At 30.4% G+C, this 20,813-nt stretch overlaps 3 protein-coding genes and 1 non-coding gene across 5 annotated transcripts; 2 read left to right on the forward strand and 2 right to left on the reverse strand.

Annotated features, from left to right (window-relative positions):
• The first annotated feature begins 791 nt into the window (after nt 1-791).
• On the forward strand, nt 792-4,839 carry LOC145751416 (protein phosphatase 1D-like). Of its 2 annotated transcripts, none has more exons than XM_082567556.1 (7): nt 792-1,611; nt 1,865-2,096; nt 2,271-2,436; nt 2,818-3,003; nt 3,210-3,391; nt 3,528-3,595; nt 3,680-4,839. In XM_082567556.1, exons 1-7 carry the CDS (start codon nt 1,305-1,307, stop codon nt 4,072-4,074), a joined length of 1,536 nt encoding a protein of 511 aa, XP_082423682.1. In that variant the 5' UTR covers nt 792-1,304; the 3' UTR covers nt 4,075-4,839. The 2 variants fall into 2 exon arrangements, with proteins under 2 accessions (XP_082423682.1, XP_082423691.1); XM_082567565.1 differs by having other exon boundaries at nt 793-1,611; nt 2,818-2,994.
• Nucleotides 4,840-5,104: 265 nt separating this feature from the next.
• Trnac-gca (transfer RNA cysteine (anticodon GCA)) lies at nt 5,105-5,176 on the reverse strand. Its single transcript has one exon. It is a non-coding gene; the product is annotated as a tRNA-Cys (tRNA).
• Nucleotides 5,177-5,520: 344 nt separating this feature from the next.
• Nucleotides 5,521-12,264, forward strand: LOC145751059 (uncharacterized). Its single transcript, XM_082567170.1, has 17 exons — nt 5,521-5,964; nt 6,164-6,482; nt 6,776-6,954; nt 7,132-7,261; nt 7,491-7,576; nt 7,667-7,795; nt 8,017-8,137; nt 8,354-8,517; nt 8,806-8,913; nt 9,007-9,068; nt 9,881-10,282; nt 10,517-10,802; nt 10,877-11,023; nt 11,126-11,347; nt 11,445-11,498; nt 11,577-11,776; nt 11,855-12,264. Exons 1-17 carry the CDS (start codon nt 5,695-5,697, stop codon nt 11,934-11,936), a joined length of 2,961 nt encoding a protein of 986 aa, XP_082423296.1. The 5' UTR covers nt 5,521-5,694; the 3' UTR covers nt 11,937-12,264.
• A 173-nt stretch (nt 12,265-12,437) lies between these two features.
• On the reverse strand, nt 12,438-20,548 carry LOC145742053 (synaptotagmin-7-like). The gene is made up of 10 exons (XM_082559834.1): nt 20,144-20,548; nt 19,842-19,951; nt 17,024-17,208; nt 16,408-16,579; nt 15,979-16,074; nt 15,616-15,763; nt 14,744-14,910; nt 13,730-13,844; nt 13,329-13,528; nt 12,438-12,839 (listed from the first exon to the last, which is right to left on the reverse strand). Exons 1-10 carry the CDS (start codon nt 20,211-20,213, stop codon nt 12,735-12,737), a joined length of 1,368 nt encoding a protein of 455 aa, XP_082415960.1. The 5' UTR covers nt 20,214-20,548; the 3' UTR covers nt 12,438-12,734.
• Between the last annotated feature and the right edge of the window lie 265 nt (nt 20,549-20,813).

Raw genomic sequence — 20,813 nt, forward strand, 5'->3', positions numbered from 1 at the left:
AACTTAATCTTGCTGTCAATAGCAGCATCATCAAGCACCTGTGTTTTGCATCTGCATCCCATCGATATTTTATTCTAAATTGAATGACGTTACAAAACTAATCCTCTAATTATTTGTAAACCAATTAAGTGGTACAAACAATTGGTCTTATAACATAAGGTAATGTGTTTGATATTTAATGCTTTTATGTCGCAGCGTATTTGAATATGGCGCTTTAAACGATACCAACTCTTGCTAAGCCTATATTTAATTGTAGATTAATTTTGTGAGTAAATGCTTTAATATATATAAATTGTTTTTTCTTACAGCAAGAATATATATATAAATTTTTATTTAGTCAAATGATGTCATTTATTTTGTAACTTACCTTATGTAAAAAAAAAATTTTTAATTATTTATTTAAAAATTTTATTGTTTTTTTTGCAGCGTTTACATTTTAATTTTATTGTGCTCTTTATAGATTTTTATTGCAACGAAATCTGTAATATTTTTTTTAGTTTGAGGATAATTTGTGTTTGCGCTAGAGGCGCTATAGAATGTTTAAATTTAATATTTTTCTTTCATTGTGGCAGTTTTAAATAAATCACATCCGCTATTTTAGTAAGAAATTGATTTTTTTAATTAAGGGGCTTTATATTGCAATATTATTAAATAAAACTCTAGTTGTTACAGTATAAACGTGTCAATCAATATTTTGTATAATTAGACATAAATTAGCGTTGAATACCTGTAACAAGCGGACAGAAAATTAAGCAAAATGGCAAAAAACATAAACAGATAAACAAGATAAAAAAAAAGTCAAACAGTAAATGTTTAAAATTACATTGTGTTTAGGGCTGCAGAATCTTTTTTTAGTTATTCACAAAATTAACTTAACTTTTTAAGGTTGCATAAAATTACATTTAAATATTAGATTCCATTAGACTGTTAGATCAGTATCACTTAATTCTGATTGCTTGACCCTTAGCCCTTTCAATAAATACAGCAATCATCCCGCAGAAAAGTACAAAAATTTCGTTTCGTCCCGCATTCCGTGAATTTATGTTAACGATTACATGCGGTCCCGCACTATCCCGCATCTCGTATTTTAGTTTTGTCCTGTCAGAGTCTGTGTTTCTGTATGTGTAAAAGTACTAACGGACGGGTGCACCAATAGCATGTAATGACACTGAGTGTTATCACATGATCTCCTAGTATTTTTTTAGAAAGTTGTTTAAATGTTTAGGTAAACATAAATTAAATTAAGTGTGTGGGGTGTTAGAAAAGTATTTTAACCAACAACAAGACAGCAAGAGCTGTTGACCATGTCCCCAACCAATTGTTGGAATTTGCGGGTTACGGCAGAGGTGAATCAGGGTGGCCGCAAGTACATGGAAGATGTTACATCAATCCAGTTCGAACGGGTGCAATTTGAAGGAGCAATGGTTGAATATGCCGCATTTGCGATTTATGATGGGCACGGTGGCAAGGACGCGGCACATTTTGCGCGAGATCATTTGCTGGAAAATTTAAAAGTTCAGAAAGGTTTTTTCTCAAGTGACACTGAAATTGTGAAATCTGCCATCTCTGATGCGTTTGTAGCAACACACCATGCCATGTGGAATAAATTGCGTAAGTCAATATAATAAGAATATTTTTTGTTTATATTTGATGGGCTAGTTTAAGATTTTAGAATTCACAAAGATGAGACACAAAATAAAATATTGTAAAAAAGAGTTTCTAGTAAAAATAGTATTTTTATTTAAATATGTATTTATTATTTTATATACAGTTTATTTCTTTTTAAAGGCTCCTTCCTGACTTTGCATTTAAAATTGTATATGTTTATATTATGCTCTGTAGCTGTAGTTTTTTATTTGTTTAGCTGAGTGGCCAAAAACACAAATGGGACACCCAAGTACAGCTGGTACTACAGCCAGTCTTGCAATAATTCGGGGAAATCGCCTTTATATTGCAAACGTTGGTGATTCAATGATAGTAATGGGCAGTCGAATGGCTACGGGGGAAAATTTACCGTTTAGGGCAACTGATCTGACTATAGATCACAAACCAGAGCTTCACAAGGAAAGAAAACGAATTGAAAAGTGTGGTGGATGGTTAGTTTTTTATCTTAAATTTAAGGCAGATACCTATATATTAACCAGTGTCAATTAAAAAGTCTTGTTTTTATGTCAATAATTTCCTGGACAGAATTTGAAAAAAATGTTATTGTTTTTAAGATATATATGTAATAGTTTTAATATATACCTTTATCAATTGTTTTTTTTTAGTGTTATGAACAAATCTGGAGTCAACAGAGTGGTTTGGAGTAGACCGAAGATTAACCACAATGGACCGATTCGTCGCAGCACAAAAATTGACAAAATACCGTTCCTAGCTGTGGCCAGATCTTTAGGTGATCTTTGGAGTTTTAACTCAGAATTAAATGAATTTGTGGTAAGTATTGTTATGTTTTGTTATTGTACAAAAAAATTGGGTATGCTTTTTATGTTGAATTAGTGTATGATATGTGATATTTGATTGATTGCGCTATTAAATGCCCTTTCTCTTGCCCTTTTCTCCATTTTACAATAAGGTAATAGGATTTATATGTATTGAGAAAAGGTGTGTTTAGGTTTAAGTAGAACACCTTTTCTGGAGTTTAACCTACATAAATGCTTTGAGAAGAGCTATATGTATATGTTGGCTCTTGAAGATAAGTAAGCTGTTAGTGCCTTTGAACTTAATACTTTTTTAGCCCAATATCATGATTATAATACCACTCCACATTATGCTGCTTTTTCAGTTCTGCTAAAAGTAACCAATTAATTCTTATAGGTTTCACCAGTTCCAGACACCTATGTTTACCAATTACAACAAGCTAAAGATCAGTTTGTGGTTCTAGCTAGTGACGGTTTATGGAATATGATAAGGCCTCAGGAAGCTGTCAACGTGGTTTCAAATATTGAGGAAAAAAGAAATTCAGCAAAGTCATATTCTGATTCTGAATCCGAGGTTATTATAGTGAGGAGTTTTTTTGTTACCTTTTTTACTAAGTTTTTTTTTTTTAGCTATTTGGTATATTATTGTAAATATAGTAATACTGATTTGTATATAAAAATTTATTGTTTTAATTGGAATATTGTTAAATTATTTTAATTTTTTTAAAGTATATATTACATAAAAAGAATATTTTTTACATTTTTATTGAAATATATAAAATTTTTTAGCCAGAAGAAGATCCAATGGTTAAAAGTCCAGCTCACGAACTAGTTCATGCTGCATTAAAGAGATGGGAAATGCGAAAAATGAGAGCAGACAACACAAGTGTTATTGTTGTTGTAATTGAGAGAAAGAAAATCGACAAAGTTAAGAAAAAAGAAACTTATTTTAAAAGTTGGACGAGTACAAAGTATGTTGTTTTATGAATTTTAGAAAATAAATAAAACTTTGGTTGTGGTCTATACATAAAGATTTTATAAAATTGAATTTTTTGCTTTATTTATTTAACACTTTTTTTTTAATATTATATGTTTTATGAATTTTAGAAATCCTGCATCAACTCTAGGCGATGAAGTAAAAGAATTTGCAGACTGTGCAGCCAAAAAGAAAATTGGTAAAAAATTTATAAAAATACATATTTGTTTGTTAAAACTAACACAAAGGTGTAAAAAAAACTTAAATTTATCTTTTTTTTCAGACGAATCTCCATCGAAGCCTCCGCCTCCACTCCAAGATTCAAGCATTTCATCTTCCAGTGAGCCCGAGGCATCAACATCTGCACCCAAACCCAAATCGCCCAAAGTTCAAACCCCAAGCCCCACCAAACAACCCCCTAAAAGTTCACCCACCAAAGTTATCAGCCCCTCCGAAAAACGAGTGACAAGGTCACATTTACTGCCACGCTTAACCAGAAGTGCTGCAAAGAGAAAGAACAGTGTAGACAGCAACACTTTAGGTGGTACGAAAAAGGCAAAAAGGACCCCTATAAGAAAAATACAATCTAGAAGAACCAGGTCAGAAGGTGGGAAAGCTTTGACACCTGGCGCCTTAAAGTCTGGTACGAGAAAATCATTTAACAAGAAAGCCGTGTAATTTTTTGTTTTTATTTGAAGGTGTTTTTAATGTTTGTGCGTTTTATTTCATATTAAATGTGATCTGCTGAAAGCATGTTTTTTAACATCTAGAAATTTTATCTTGCTGTTCATTATTTAAGAATTTTTTTTAGACATTAAACTGTTATGGGAAAAATGTTTTAATTTTTAAATTTTAGTTTTGTACTTTTTTTTTGGTTTGCACTATTACATTTTATATTAAAAACTACATTTTTATGGCAAATTAAACATGTTTATTTTAATGAACATAAATATTAAAATTTCTATAAGTTAAATCTATTTTTTATAGCTGTTAAATAAAATTGATTTTAAAATGAAATGGTAACTTGCGCTTTTTTCATAAAATTTTTTCTCTTATGTGTATTGATCTTGTGTTTATGTCAAACTAATTCTCTATTTTATGGAAGTTATAAAATTATATTAATGTTAAACAGTTATATTTTGTCAATTATCTGCCTTTATTTTTGCTGCTGAATTGGTTAATGGTATGCTGTTATAGACTGCTTTTTATTTTTTTTTGTGTAAATATCTTTTTATTCTTTTATTGTAACTATTTTAACGTTTGGTAAATTAAGTTGTTTTCTTTACCCTTTTCCATAAGCTGATAAAAATTTTAGGAATAGCAATTGTTTAAAAAATTGTCCTTTATTTTATTGAATGTTAAAACTAAAATTTTACCTTTTGTTTTTAATGTGACAATTTTAACAATTTATAAAAGTTAAAAAATTAAAAACCTAAATGTGTAACTGCCAGATGTATAAATATTTGGGTAAGCTAAATAAATAAGTTTTATAAAGTAATTCATGTTTTGTTTAACAAGTAAAAGAATAAGAGTGGGATTTATTGTGTTAATAATTTAGCCGTACTTAAATTGATTTAAAAAAAAAATTATATATAAGCTTAAATATAAATCTGCAATATCCAAAAGACCCTAAAAGTAAAAAGGTTGTTTAAAATTATAAACCTAAAAGTTTATATAAAGAACTATAAAGACTAAAAAAGTAAAAATAAGGGGACACCCGGATTTGAACCAGGGACCTCTCGATCTGCAGTCGAATGCTCCACCACTGAGCTATATCCCCACATTTTATCTAAATGTATTGTATGTAATGCCTTATCATCGTTGAAACACGTTCATGCGTGAAAAAGCAAAAAAATCCCTTCTTAAATTTCTGTAATTAACTTGTAAAGTTGATACACACCTTTTATAACCCATCGCTCTAATTTAAATCAGGAATAAAGAAAAATTAAAATGTGACAAGAGCCTAAAACAATTTTTAAGCCCCGACCTTCTTTGTCTGTCGGATACTCTTACAACCAGTTAGAAACTCACGGATTGTATTGTGACGTCATAAGCGAGGTAACTTCGCAACAAAAACACAACTCCATTGAACAATAAACACAATGTAATGTGGTTAGTTGTGTATACCACCACCAGTTTAGCTTTAAGTAGGCTTGAAAATTGATTTTTTTATTAGTGAATGCGCGATTAAACCTACAACTCTATGAAAAATATGCTCAGTAAATATTAAGAGTACGGAGAGTAGGTGACTGTTTTTTATACCACATTAATCCTAACTATTAGAAAGCTTAAATAAAAATGGAACAAAATAGTACCCCCACGAAATCGCCTAAAAATTCTGCTAGAAAGAAAACCAAAAATAGATCAAAGTTGGTCGCTGTTTCCAATGTGGAAACCAAACCTAAAAGACCAATTGATTTTATAAATGGTAATTCCTCGTTGGTTAAGTTCTTTCCAACAGAAGTGTCGGATGATGATGAGCATGTTTTAGGACAAAACACAGAAAATATAAACAACGACGATGATACAAATTTAACGCCAAGGAGAAGAAAAGGGACTGAGTTTAAGGTATTTAAGTATATTTTATAAATAGTCTAACGCAGTAAAAAACATAATTGTAATAATATTTTGTTTAAAATGTGTTTTAAAACAGTAAAAGTTATTTACAGGCTGGCAAGGTGTTGCAGCACCTAATCTTGTAGACATGTCTTAATTTAGTGCATATTTAGCCCAAAGTAAACACTTACAATGTTTTTCTTTATAACAGGACGCTCAAACAAAACAGCAAAGTGAACTTTCCACCCTTCGCCATCGCGACAATGGAAAAGAGAATTACAAACCAAATATTGACGCAGGTTGCCAGTCGGTTACGATGGCTAGGCCCAATCTATACGCTGATTTAGATAGAGTTGCACTTGAAAACAGTAATTATAGTATACCACTTGAAACAGAAAATATAGTTCGTCATCGTGCTATCATTCCAGTGCAAATGGAACCAGATTCTAGTTTATTAAAGGAAAATAACAAACCGAAGGTCAAGAAAAGGATTCGAAAGAAAAAGAAACACATTTACGACGATTCTGAAGGTACAACTAATAAACAACACGTAGTGCCCCTACTGAGCTAATTAGCCTAATGAATAAAAGGTTTTTAAAATCGATCTAAACTTTTTATAAAGGATGTATTTTAAGATATTTCAAAAAATACAAATTTGTGTAAAGCTGTTTTTAATTGGGCATGTACACTAGCTTATGTTACAATAGGAGATCGCTTAGTAAAAAAAGTTTTACAATTATGTTTGGTGGTATTACTTTTCCCAACTAATTGTTTTAAACAATATTAAAACAGTATATACTAATTTATGTAATGAACATTTCAGATGTGACTCTGCTTCGTAAACGTTTCCCTCTTCAACCAAACCTCACTAATTCAGAAGAACAATTGGAATTGCCTTTAAGCGTTATATCCGAGCAGTTGCAAAGTGAAATAAGCCTACCATATTTTCAAAAATCAGAGCTGTATCGGTTTGGGAAAAAATACGAAACAAATCTTTTCCAAGTAAGTGTAACTAAGTTTTAAAATCTTGTTTGTTGGGATGCTATTTTAGTCTTCTGAATTTAAGTGTCAGAGTGATTTTATGCTATTTTATACTGCATTTCTTATAATACAGTTTATTGTATTATAAATCCTCTATTTATAAATTGTAAGTTTAAGTTTTGCTTTAATTATTTTCAGCTTATCCATCAATACCTAGAACTAGACACGTTTCACCGGGTCGGATTTGTCGGTCAAGAGAAAGGCTCACTGGCGCCTCTACTGGAACAACATTTCTGTCTTATTAAGCCCGTGATGTCTATCTTTCCAGGTAGATTTATTACATATAAGGTTATAGCATTGTTTGTAAGTATGAAATATCTTATTATTCCCAAGATCTCAAGTCTTTACTATACGGTAATATCAGTAGATTTTTACATTGGAATTCAATGATGGTTTAACCAAAGCTTTTAGCACACTTCCTATTTTTAAAATAAAAGAGAAGACTACTATTAGGTAAAATTGAAAAAAAATGTTTGTATTATTTATTTTTATTTTAGGTAAAATTGATTATAAAGATGTTAACGACCAAAAACTGCTTGCCTTTAAAATAGCTCACGTTGGAGCGGAAGAATATTTTTCACAGGTAAACATATTTGTGGAACAATACTTTCACAGGTTTTTACTAAATATTTACATAAACCTTATCTTAATGAACATTATTGTATTTTTGTAGATATCTAAAGATAATTCCAAAGAGCGATTAGTTTTTGATAGAATAATACTTCACGATTCTGTCCATTTTTTCAAAGATCCACCATTAACCTTACGACACATTGTTAGCACCTTACATGAATTTGGAAAGGTACATTAGCTGATCCCATACATAATACAGCATTTTAAATAAATCTTACTATAAGTGGCATGTCCTTTAATAAATTAATTTTTTTACAATTTGTAGTTGATATTATAGCAATGTGTTGTAATATTTCGATATTTAATTGAAAAACAAGGGAATAGCAATATTTTTGCGTTAAAATGCAATAATATAAGAATATTATAAAAAACAAAAAATGTTTTTTTTAGATACTTATAATACATCGGCCGGGGTCGCTTAACACTCTTCCCTTTTTTGAGGAGGCAAATATTAGAATTTGCGAAGAGGAAATCCCGTACATGAAAATAATTACAGCTTTACAAAAAATAGGTTAATTCAAAAGTATTAAAACATATTTTTAGTAATTTTATTTTTATTTAACAAAGACTAAAAATAAACAAAGGTATTGTTAATTTACCCAGGTATAAAGCGTCTATACATTTAGAAACAAAATTAAAAGTATGAAACAAATTTTTTTCTAATTTTTTATGTTAAAATTTTGTTTTGCATATTTTCTAAAACAAAATTTTTGTTTTGCTTTTTAAGGTTGTGATGTAGAGTGGGATTTAGTTCATGTACCAATAGAAATGCCCACAACCAAATGGTTGGCTATGCTCAAAGCTAAGTTTCCACCACAGATGGAAATTATGAGCGATTTTGAAATTGAATGTGGGCTGCGAGAATTATCAGAAGGACCACTTAAATATCTGGTAGCCTTTTTTATTAGTTTTAACTTTTCCCTTACAACCCTAAGTTGATGCCTCTCTTTATTTAGTAAAAACGGATGTAATATTGTGCCGTGTTTGAGCTTTTCTTTAAAGCCTGCCTCAGGGGTTAAAGCGTAGAATTGGTGCGGATCGAACCTAAAACCATTCGGCTTGTGATCCAATAACTGCGCTATCGGACTAAACATGTTAATTTGAACAAAATTATTTTTTTATAAATACATTTTTACCAACAACTATATTCAAGATAAAAACAATATGTTTTCTATATAGCAAGGTACGAATATGGAAGCAGAGGATAGACTGATGTTTATAACTGCTTCAAACCCTAATTTTGACTGCGCTTTTCCATCAGTTCAACGAGTAGGAGGAGCTAGTCAGGTACGACAACTTATTTAGATTATAAAAAATGCAATAAATACAGACAATTTATTGGTATTGAATATTGCAACATAGCTTTTTAATGAATTTTAGGTTCCGTATTCTAGTCAGGCAGATGCCGAGTACACCCTTCCTTTGACCGAAGATTTGGAAATGTTTTTGCCAAAATCGACTAAGGCCCAATACCAGATGAAAGGATTATTCTAATTTCTAAATAATTAAATTACAACGTTGCACTTAAAGAATATATAAACAAATATATGATTTTCAGAAAATGCGGTATTTTCTACTCAGGCGTTTTAATATACATTTCGGTTATTGACAAACAGTAGCCTATGATGACGTAATACTAAAATCAACCGAGTGTATGGCATGGCATTCCCTGTGGGAATAGAATAAATATGATGTGCCAATTGAGTGCATGTTAGATTAGATAAGAAAGTTTTGACAATGGAAAACTATTAGTTGGCGTTAAGTGGCTTAAGTGTAAAATGTCAAACGAGTACTGTTTAGTTTAAAATCAATATTTAGTGAAAATTGCATCCAAGTTATAAAAATGCAATCTTAAATTAAGATCAAAAACAGTCTAACTCATTTGCATATTTAGGCTGCCTTAATCTAAGCCTTGAAGATAATGCTTAGTCTAAAGTTTCAATGTGTATTGTTGCCACTTTAAAGGTCAAACTTAAGTTAAATGGAAGGGCAATGTATGACAGTGTTGATGGGTTTATGATGTGATTACTCACACTTCAAAACAGTTCAATTAACTTTCTCTGCCTAATTTGTTGTTTAAATTTTGTTGGTACGATTAGGATTGATTGTCAAAGCAAAGTTGCAATTAAATTGCTAAAAAATGCAGATAATAATTTGTGTGCTATTTTTAATTTAAGCAATGGTCGGATTACTTACATTCATTTACCTTTATTTTAGTTTGGAATGAAATTTAGTCAACACAATTAATTTAAAGAAAAACCAATATTACCATGGGACAGGCAAGTTCTAATTCTGCAGCATTTTTTAGTTTTAGCAAAGATGATGCAATTCCATTGGACGATGACCTATCTAAAAAGCTTGGGTTACTATTGAAAACTCTAGCTGAAAAAGATATTGAAATACAGGCTTTGGACGAATGGTCACGAGCTACCAATAAAAAATTTCGATCGTCCCTAGAACAGTGGGTTGCTTTAAACTGGGCAATACGTTGCCTAGAACGGCTTGGAAGACATCGTCTGATGCTGGCTTTTATAAATAGACAAATTGAACTAGCACACGAAATAAACGAAAATGGTGTTTCGATTTGTAATGATGAAGGTGACGCTCTTGGTAATAGCAAAATCATCACAGCAGATTCATATCTTAACTTATCAAGGTTTGTGGTTCTTAACTACTTAACCAATTTATATTTTTATAAGTAACAATTTATGATATAAAAATATGATATACAATGTTATAAAGATAAAAAAAAGGTAAAATCTGTCATGCATAAAAAGCAAAAGCAAGCATTTTTTGGCATCTTAAGGTTTAAAGCGTTCGTTTAGGATTTAGGCTCTCTGAAAAAACGTTATCGCCCATTTAATGGCTTTGAATCTATTTTGTGTTGCAGAGTATACTACTTGCTTTCAAATTACAACAAGTGTTTAGAATATATTGACAAATGTCGTTTATATTTGTCAAAAGCAAGACAAGGAATAAAAGAATCAAGTTTGATTAGTGGATATGCTTTTCTTTTTGAGGGAAAGTCAAAACTATGTTTAGGTCTATTTCAAGAAGCACTAAATCGTTTAGAAAAGTCTATGGGCATAGCACACAGTCAAGCAAACACTTCGTTGGAATGTTTAGTTTGCTGTGCAATGGGCGAACTTTACTTATCAATAAAAGATTACGAAAAGGTAAACTAATTAAAAAGTATTCTAATTTGTGTAATTTTTGATAGATTTGAATTTCTAATAGTTCACAATTTTAGGCAATTTTTTTTCCCATGAAAGCGTCGGAGATAGTTTCTAATAGTGACCAAACTTTTCATCGAAGGCAAGTTGCTTTAATTCAAGTTTCACTGGCAGAAGCTTACCGGAAAGTTGGAAAGCTGGATGAAGCAATGGAACTAAGCGAGGTAAAAATTTCTCGAAAAAAACAATAAATAAGTTGTTATAACCGAAAACATGAGTTGTTGTTTAATTAAAAATAAAGGATTAATATATTTATTGTTTGCAAGGACGCGATGAATAGCGCTTTACAGGAGCATGACAAATTAACACAGGCATATTGCATGCTCTGTTTCGCTGACGTACATCGGGTCAGAAAAGATTCGGATCGAGCTTTGCCAAGATATGAGGCTGCTTCGGCACTAATGAACGAGATTGGAGATAAATATGGCCAGTCACTGGTTGCTACTGGCAAGGCTAAAGCTTACTTGCGATCAAAGGATTTTCACAAGGTTGAATAGTGTTTTTTACTACGACAGCGTTTTAAAACCACATGTTTACTGCCTTAGAAAATGCTAAAAATCATTTTTACCAGATTTATTTTCGCAGGCACTCACCCACTACGCGACTGGCTTGCAACTAGCAGAATCCATTGGTCATAAGGTAACTGATAAGTTGTTCTAATAAAAATTTACCTTAAAGTTGTCACGTATCAATTTTAATCAATATTGTGACCCCAAGATGGCGTGTCTGCGCATAAATGGAGAGCTTGCTGTTTTGTATCAGCGAATGACCAATCAAGAGCAAGCAAAGTCGTGCACGGTTCGTTATCACCAGTTATTAGAGGACATGCAGTTGTTTTGTGGCGTATGTGTTCAACCAATCGGCGAAAAACAAGAACAATTGGAAGCTCTGCCTTGCTCACACTTTTTCCATTTAAGGTATTTTGACTTTTTGTGATTCAATTTTTAATTACTTTGTTTTAAGTCAAAATATTAACTTGTCGACTAATTTTTTAGATGTTTAGCTGATCAGTGCTTGACAGACACGAATGCTTGTCCTTTATGTCGCAAGCAGACAATGAAAACCGAAATTTTGTAGTCACACCGCTACCTTTCTTTGATTTATTTTTTGGAATTTCTTACCGCTGAGAGCTGTACACGCGTTCTGTTTGTTGTGACATGAGCTTTGAAAAAGGGCGGATAATTAAGTTTTAATTAATAACAATTTTACTTGAACATCTTATTTTAAGCTATAATGATGGCTAATATTATAATTTTTTTTAAATTTGAAAAAAGGCTTTATTATATATTTGTACTACTTATATATAAGTTACTAATAATGGTTAGGTTACATTGAGTTTAGTGTGCTTTACGTAGTTTGGCGTCTACGAAACTTTGATTTATGGATTGTGGTTATTAAAACTGACGTCATCAAATAAATATCGTCTTTATTCTGACGTCTGTCACAGCCAGCTGCATCAAGTGTTTATTATTGCTCACCTAATTTAATTTTAAATGCCAACAAGGCTAATTTTTTATACGTTGGGCTACATAGGATTTGAATTCACATTTTGCTTTACAACTAAAGAACGAATCAAAAATACCATAAGTTTATTTGAGCCCAGTAATTCTTACTTGTCAACAACATTTCATATAAATAGCTATAGCTACCCATTAAAACTGGCTATATATGTTGAAACGGTAAGTAGGTGCAAAAAACTTGTAAAAACAAAACACAGTGAAGCTTTAACATGACACTACAACAACCGAATAAAAGTACAAAAACAAAAGTAGAACGACTTCTTTGCCGACAAAGGTTGTAACTTCGGAAATAGAAGGGGACTCTTGTCTTTTAGTTTGTTATAATGCCTTCTTTTTAGATGAAGAATAATTTTTTTCATACTTTCAGAACGTGCCATTGTGCGACTGGTTTACGAGCATTGGTTAGCATGTCTTTCCAGTGCTGCTTTTCTAAACTGGAGCTCTTGTGACCAAGATATATCTAAAATTACAGAGTTAGTTAAAAGGCCTAAATAAATGGATGAAGTAGTGTTATTACTAACAGGGTTGTGGTTTTAATTAATTATACAACAAAGTATAGCTTTTTTAACCTATAAAACATATTGTTAACGTCTTGTAATTTTCTTCAATTTTAATGTATTATTTTTGGTATTTTAAATATGAAAAATTACGCGGTGAACTTTGATTTTCCCTAAAATGTTAAAAATTTTGTTCTATTTTAAATCTAAATATTGAACTTTTCATGCCGTCTTAAATCAAATCAAGAATAAATTATTTATAATATAAAACATAATTAAACAAAAACTTTCTGATGAGATATAATTGAAGCATTACATTTAAACATTCGAAATCAATAAAACTCGTAAAAAGTTGTTTTAAGGGACATTAAGATGCATTTTAACAAGCAACCTTTAATTTTTGCAAATGTGCACGACTAAATTACCACAGACTTATTTATATTTTTTATTACCTTTCCTATGGTGTCGTTGCGTCCAATTACGTCACGATCCATGACCGTTATTTCAAGCTGTATATCGCGTAGTTGTTCCATGGGAGTGTTAAACGTAAACTCCTCGTTAAATTTTGGGTTCAGTTCGTTACGAATAAAAGCTGTTTTCTTTTTTTCCACTCGTTTTCCCCGGTATAAAACCCAGATTTTAACATAGGGATCTAAAGGTGAAGATTAAAGTTGGTTGTTTAAATTCAAATTAAAAATAGTTAAATTGTGAACAAAAAAAACTTTCACTAAAAATTTATGTTATTGATTTTAAATTGTTTTACATTCCCAAAATATTAATTTATTTTTCTCCTAAATAAGTCACATATCCAAACTAAATTTAAAAAAACGTTGTTTTCATTTTTTTATATTACCTGACGTGCCATTCAAGTCCATTGGTTTTAAATTTCGAGCTTGAATAATTTCTACATCTAATATTCCTTCTATAGGTTGATAACACAAGGAAATAAGAAGCTCGCCTCGCTTGTTCTAATGTAATGTAAGAATTTAATTGAAGTAATTTTACTTGCTACGTACATACGACTAGGGTTAACAAAAAAGCTAAAATTTAACAAACTAATAAGAGAATCGCTGTAAAAAGTTTATTTAATTGATCCAAGAAAATTTTATTCAATTTTCTAAATCAAAACAAATAATTCAAAATAAAAGGTTTTTTATACCTAAAATTAAATAAACTTATCAATATTTTTACACAATTTTTAAACAAATATTTTTGCAAAAATTAAAATGGAATTATGTTAGATTAAAGTGCAAAATCAAACGTAAGCTAAATGGGATTATATTTTATTGATTATGTTTTAATAAGAAGGCACCAATGATAAAATGCTTTTGATTACATTGTGACTAAAAATCGATTTACATGTGACTATCACTTAAGGTTAAAGAAATTATTTTTTTTATATTTTAAACGTTTAAATTTTTACGGAGCAAAAGTTTTGGATATTTTAAATAAAGTTACTAAATAATTGTGGTTGTTGTTTTATAATTATATACAAATGCTAAGCGTGGCTTATGATGTTTTACCATTATTAGTTTTTTAGACTTCACTACCTAAACATATAGAGTAACCCCGACTAGTCTCGAGTTGCCTGACAGTTTCAAATGTTATAGATTATCAATGCTTGATAATTAAGCTGCTGATTAAGTAATGGCCGAGCATGAGTTCATACAGGTAAAAGCGCCTTATCCAAAAGTGCTATAGCATAATATCAGTGGGGATCGAACCCAGGACCCCATGTAGTTGATATTTATATAAATAAAAAAAAATGCTATTTTAACATCACTGATATTCAAACAAGTAGCATTTAAAAGAAGGATAACCACCTTTATTAACCCATTACCAATAAAATCATTAAATTTCATCTTACCGATCCTTTGCATTCTGCAAGATTAAAGTTGTGAACAATTTCTTCGGTTAGTGAGATTGTATGTAGTGGAACGAAAACGTCGCCTATCGGATCGTTTCTCGAGAATCGATCGTAATCAAAAACTTGCAGATACAAAACGCGTTGTTGAATTTTCTCGTAATTTAAACCTGTGAAAAAAGTTTCATATTTATTGTATGTCAATGTCCTTATTCACAACAGACCTTTTTACATCATAAAAAGGGGCATAGTTTTCGATTATTTTTTAAATCATGACTTCTTGTATAGACCATCAAACCTTATGTCTATATTAAGAAAACGTTGTTTTAAGGATACAAAGTTTCAAGTGGGGTATATCAATTCTAAACGTATCGCGCCGTTGGTCGACCAGTGAAATAATTTATGACATTTCTCACAAATGTTAATCCGTCATTTACGTAAATTGTAACCTCATGTGTGTTAGTCATGAATATTGGGTCAGCTATTAAAACACAACCTTTTGCTCAATAATCCCAACTGTAAGCGAGTAAATCCGAATTACTTTTACATAACAACTCAGGGTACATAATTTACCATCGGCTTAAGTATGTGCTGACATGCTTATTCAATGCCAAATAGTGTTTAAAAGCCCAATACTTAAACAACAAGGGAGCTGTGCAATAATTTCAATAAGTTGTACGTGTTTGTTTTTATTGTTGTGCGTTTCAGTTAAGGTTAAATTTTTGATATTACCTCGTAATACGCCTATTCAACACTCAAGTATTATTTATTACAAATGTCTGGCAGAAACAACAACCTCTGATCTTTAAAAACGTAACCAACACACAGTGTAAAGTTAAATGGTCGTGTCAACAATGGTTAAGGTCACATAATACCTTCAAATGATAACACTTCATTCCAAACTGGATTGAGGGTTTTACGTCGGATTTTTGACTCCAACTTTCGCTTTCTATCGGGCAGTAGACAACACTTCACAAAGGGATCACTCGTTCCTGATAGATCCATTGCTGGCAGATCTCTTGCCTGGTTATATAAACAAGATTTGTTAATTTTTACTTTATATAAGAATCCATATTAATAAAAAAACGTCGTTTTTAACATATGTTTGTTATACACATCAATTATTCAGAAAGACAAAACAAAGCTAATTTAATTCTCTGATATATCTTTGGCACTATACGATATTTTTATCCAAGTAAATATATTTTATTATTTATTAGTTTTATCAACATGCCTACCTTTAGAATTTTAACTGCTAAAATATTGTCGGAGAAATTAAACTTCGTTGTGAACTGAAGAGTTCCTAAATATTTTGTCTCGGTTTCCTCGCTGTTCTGTAACAAAATCAAATTATTTCTTATTTCTGCTTCAAAAAAACTCGAAGTTCTTCGATTGCCGTTTTTCATTTTCGAAGTGTGAGCCATTTTTAATTAACAATTTTTATCTTTAATTAAAAATCAAATATGTATGTTTCCATCACACTTTTAAACGAACTATAATGTCTGTAATACAGTAATCCTTAAAATCTAGTTGAAAATCAAGAGCTTTGTCCAACATACAAACAGACAAAGCCTTTAAGCCTAAATAAAGCTTTACAAATACATGCATCCGAAAAGTGGCCTAATGCAAATAGAATGGTCACGGGACAGTAATTGATTATAACTCACATCGAAACTCAATTCAAATGGCAGCTTGAAACCCTCGGGGATATAGGACGACGAAGAAAATCGACTTCGGGCCGGCTCATCTGACGTGGAGGGACGAGCAACACCCATACTTGTTTGTGGTGGTGGCTGTACTCGATTTACCGAAAGTATTCCGACCGGCGGTTTGTCGTATCTGGAAATTTAATGCAATGTAAGTTAACCCACCAAATATAAGTCATTGATCATACTAATATAGAAGTTCGTTGGTTGATTGACGTATTTGATGTTTAACAAGCAAATACAGTTTTGTGTCAGACCATTTAAACCGTTCCAAAAATATTTTTGGAGTGATTTTTAAGTTTGCGACCTTTTGGTACAGCTATTTTTATTTTAAATTAATAATTTGACCTAGGAATAGAATAACAGGTTGTTTTTGGTCTTTTTGTTAAATCAAGAATTAATTTGTAAATTCTATTCTCTGTTTGTCAATTTGAGAATAGATCTTTTGATAAGAAGGATCAATACTTTTCCAAATCAATAACAATAACCTTACAAAACAAAATTTCCAAAAGCGTTTCAACATAACATCAATTTAGGTTAAGTCTTCTATGTTAAAAGATAGCCATTCAATACTTACAGGTTATCATTCTGTGGTGATTTAGAGTCTTTGTCTACATAATGTGTTGCGTCGGATTCGGAAAACCAGTTACCAAAGGTCTTCCACAGCAAACCTTTCTGTTGACGACTAGTTAAGTTTCCGTTTGTGCTGGAGCGAAGGGCAGTCGGTCTGTCATTTACTTTAATTTTTTCTTCTTCGTCGTCCTAAAAAAATCAAAAAGCTTTATTGTTTTTTTAAATTTTATTATCCAAATTAGGCTCATCAGGCAGAAACTTTGGCGATTAGTATATTTAAGTCAATTCAAAGTTTTTTCGATATCTATTATTCTAATGGCGTTACCTAGTAGTTTACACACGTTTCATTACATTAAACTTTAACCCAAAGTACCCTTATCACAAAACTTCCTACATTGTTGGGTTATAGGCCAAGTACAAGCAGATATTTTAATCCTAAACTTTCAGGCTAGAGAATGTAAGTTTTTAAATCCCCCAATAAAATGTTTAACGTGTTTTGATCAATTTAATTATACTCCATATGTTTTAATGCGAAATTACCTTGTTTAAACTGAACGATTTTCCCAGCTGCCAAAGATACATTTTTATACAATTGTTACTGCTTAGACATTCATACAAATTAACACCTTACAAATTAAAGTTAAAAAAAATATACGCTTTTATGTAAGGCAAGATCACCAGTTAACCTAATGTTATCCTACCAAAAACAAAAGCATTAGTCTGCTTATATAAGTCTTGTGAAAAATATGACAACCATTATTTTAAAGTAAAATTAGTTCTTTGCATGGATAATTGCATTTATTGATTAGTTTCACTTTTTTTATTAAACCGTAATGCAACGTAGTATAAACCTGAAAATTTTATCGCCTTTTGCAATTAAAAATTTAAATAAAAGCTGTGAGGCTAGTTCTGAATATAAACCTGTCGAAATGTCAAAACCAGTAAAAATAATGATTTTGCATAACACTGAATACGATTCCCTTTTGAACTTGTTTGTTTAGTAAATTGCCAATTAAACATATATCAACAGCTTCAATATTTTTAATAAAAGAACGTCTGTTTTATTAATATTTTGACACCTAGTTTTATTAAAATAAAATTAGAAATTACTGCCGCATATTACAATCTTTGTTCGTTATTTAAAAACAATATTTGCCTAATCAACGTTAAATAATTACTTAAAAAACATTTTTTTTAAAATCTAAAATAGCCTGGAACGTTAGAAATGTTATAACATAATTGATTGCGAATACTAAGAAATTGTAGCTCTATCTGCATTTCTTTTGGCATGGTAGTTTCTTTATTATCTATCTTTACATGCCTATTGTTTCTCACGCTGAGCAAAAACAATACATTCTAAATCTCAACCTAATTTTAAAGCCTTAACAATAACCCAGCGTTGACCCATACTAAATGCTGAGTGATTCATACGATACGAAATGTATTTATAAGCCAAAACTGATGTTTTATCATAGATATTATCAAATGTACCAAAAGAAACGCGAAAAAAATTTGCAGGCTATCTAACTCAATTTTTAATTGGCTGTGAGCAAGAATTGAATTTCTAATTTCATTTCGCATAAATAATAGATGCAAAACGCGTTTGTACCAATTATTAATTCGCATTTTCGATGTTTGTCAACTATTTTTGTATATTTAAACTTGCTTTAGAAAAACTTGCGAATGCTTTAAATTATTTCATAAAATTACTTTACACCTATACCTTTATATCACTTTAAGAAACAAAGTAGTTTTATGCCACCAACTTATTAATACTAAAAAAGATTTAATTTATTAAATATTAAAAGTCAATTTTTTGTTTTTATATATTTGATTTGTTTTTATATGTTTTTATATATTTGATTTATTTTGCAATAAATTAACATTTTTTTTGCAATAATTAAGCTATAACGTGGGGTCGTTATTATTTTTTAGTTAGAAACAGATCTTTAAAATTAAAACACTTATTTTATTGATTTGTTGTTCAGCATTGAAGCTTGGACATTTTTTTTGTAATGCTCGCAATAAAACCCAATTAAAATCTTCTTATAAGGAAATTAAGGTTTTACGTCAATCTTAAACCGAACATTTGGTAAAAAACTAGATATATGTCGTTACTTTTAAATCAATCTTAATCTTTAGCATAAATTTCCTTTTATATGTATAAACACCTGCTATAGGAAAAAAACAGCGCGATTTTTAATGATGATAAATAGTCTATTGTTTTTCTGATAAATTTTAACCTAATATTTTTTAAATATTTATAACGAATTTGTCGTCAACGATTCTTTATTATTTAACATTTTCAACTGAATATTATTTTGACACGAATAAAAATAAAATCATATTTTTATTTAAAAATTTTGTTTTTAAATGACCCCTACCTAGTTCAAAGTGTCTAACTGAGTTTACGACTCACTTAAATTATTTAATCTATTTTTGCTTATTGTTCAATTGGCTTTTATAATAGCCACATACGGTTTTATACCTTTTTTTGACAACCCGTTCTAGCGTCATATATTACAACAAAAATTCGAAAATAATTAAAACTCTCTGTTGCCTTATAGCGGTAACCAAAATATATTGTATGATCCATTAAAAAATTAAAAAATAATAAACATAGACGAATAATACCACAACGTTAATTAGAAGCATATTTAAAAAAATGGGGCCAATTGAAAATGTGTGTTGATTTTTAATTTAAACAAAATTAAGAAAAGGCAAAGGCAAAGTTTAATAATAACCTACATATTTTTTGTTAGATTTATTACAAACGCCTGAATAAAAATACTTTTAAAATATATTTTGAAGCATTTGCTTACCTCATTTGATCCAGTAAAACAATATAAACAAAAACAAGCCAACGCCAAAGAAATCATACTAAGAGATATTAATATTGTAGTAGGGTGCAGGGCTGCTGATTCTTGGTTTTCTAAAACAAAAAATTTAAAATTTAGTTATGTTTTAATCTACACAAGTTTACAGAGCATGTATCTAGTAACAACTTATATCTTAACCAAAAAAAGAGAATTTTTAGTCTTGTTTACTTTGTTTTACGTTTACTTTGGTACTTTCTAGTAACTAGATTTAAGTTATAGTTAACAGAGGTTTATATTTAGCTTACCTTTGTCTATCACACTTTTATCTATTAAGTCTTCGACTGCACGTCTATATATCCTTTGTAACGGAGGCATTGCTTTAAAAAACTTACTTTCCTAACCTTAAAGAACGCCTTTAAACAATATCACTTTAATTTGTAACAAGGCTACTTACAAGGGTTCTAACAGAATAAACATTGTTAAAGAGAGAACTACACAATCATTTTACGACTTCTACAAACGACTACGTGAGGTTTTACAGTGGCTTCAGAAGCACAAAATATTTGCGTAAATGGTTTATAGGCTTTAGTTTGATTTTTCAAAGTTATTCTAAATTAAAAATAAGACAACTTAGGACAAAATTTTACGAAAGTCAGGTAAGCTGATATAATTTTGGTATATTTCTTTTTGTTTAAGCATTTACCTGTACACATAAATGGCTTATCCACGCTGTTGCAAACTAAAAAAAACTGACAATACACAATAACATTTATAACCAACTAACTGACATTAATCTTTGCCACATTGATTTAAATAGACGACAAAATAATGTGTGAATCACAGTTTTAAAATAACACGTCCAATTGTTTAACGTGATATGACAGTTAAACTTAGCACAATGGAATACGCCACGGTCCATTGAACTTGTATGTAAATATGATTAGATTATAAGCCTTTTTTAGATTTCTTAATCTA

The sequence above is a fragment of the Corella eumyota genome, chromosome 1 (genome assembly GCF_963082875.1).
Source record: "Corella eumyota chromosome 1, kaCorEumy4.1, whole genome shotgun sequence".
Taxonomy (NCBI): Eukaryota; Metazoa; Chordata; class Ascidiacea; order Phlebobranchia; family Corellidae; genus Corella; species Corella eumyota.

Excerpts from the sequence above, each read along its gene's own strand:
- LOC145751416 (XM_082567556.1), top strand. The coding sequence starts at position 1,305 with ATGTCCCCAACCAATTGTTGGAATTTGCGGGTTACGGCAGAGGTGAAT. Across the intron at positions 2,437-2,817 it reads CAGAATTAAATGAATTTGTG|GTTTCACCAGTTCCAGACAC; the intron begins GTAAGTATTGTT and ends TAATTCTTATAG. Across the intron at positions 3,392-3,527 it reads AAAAGTTGGACGAGTACAAA|AAATCCTGCATCAACTCTAG; the intron begins GTATGTTGTTTT and ends TATGAATTTTAG.
- LOC145742053 (XM_082559834.1), bottom strand. The coding sequence starts at position 20,213 with ATGCCTCCGTTACAAAGGATATATAGACGTGCAGTCGAAGACTTAATA. Across the intron at positions 17,209-19,841 it reads GTTTTACTGGATCAAATGAG|GACGACGAAGAAGAAAAAAT; the intron begins GTAAGCAAATGC and ends TGATTTTTTTAG. Across the intron at positions 13,845-14,743 it reads TTGCAGAATGCAAAGGATCG|AACAAGCGAGGCGAGCTTCT; the intron begins GTAAGATGAAAT and ends ACATTACATTAG.
- LOC145751059 (XM_082567170.1), top strand. The coding sequence starts at position 5,695 with ATGGAACAAAATAGTACCCCCACGAAATCGCCTAAAAATTCTGCTAGA. Across the intron at positions 7,262-7,490 it reads CGTGATGTCTATCTTTCCAG|GTAAAATTGATTATAAAGAT; the intron begins GTAGATTTATTA and ends TTTTTATTTTAG. Across the intron at positions 11,499-11,576 it reads CAGAATCCATTGGTCATAAG|ATGGCGTGTCTGCGCATAAA; the intron begins GTAACTGATAAG and ends TGTGACCCCAAG.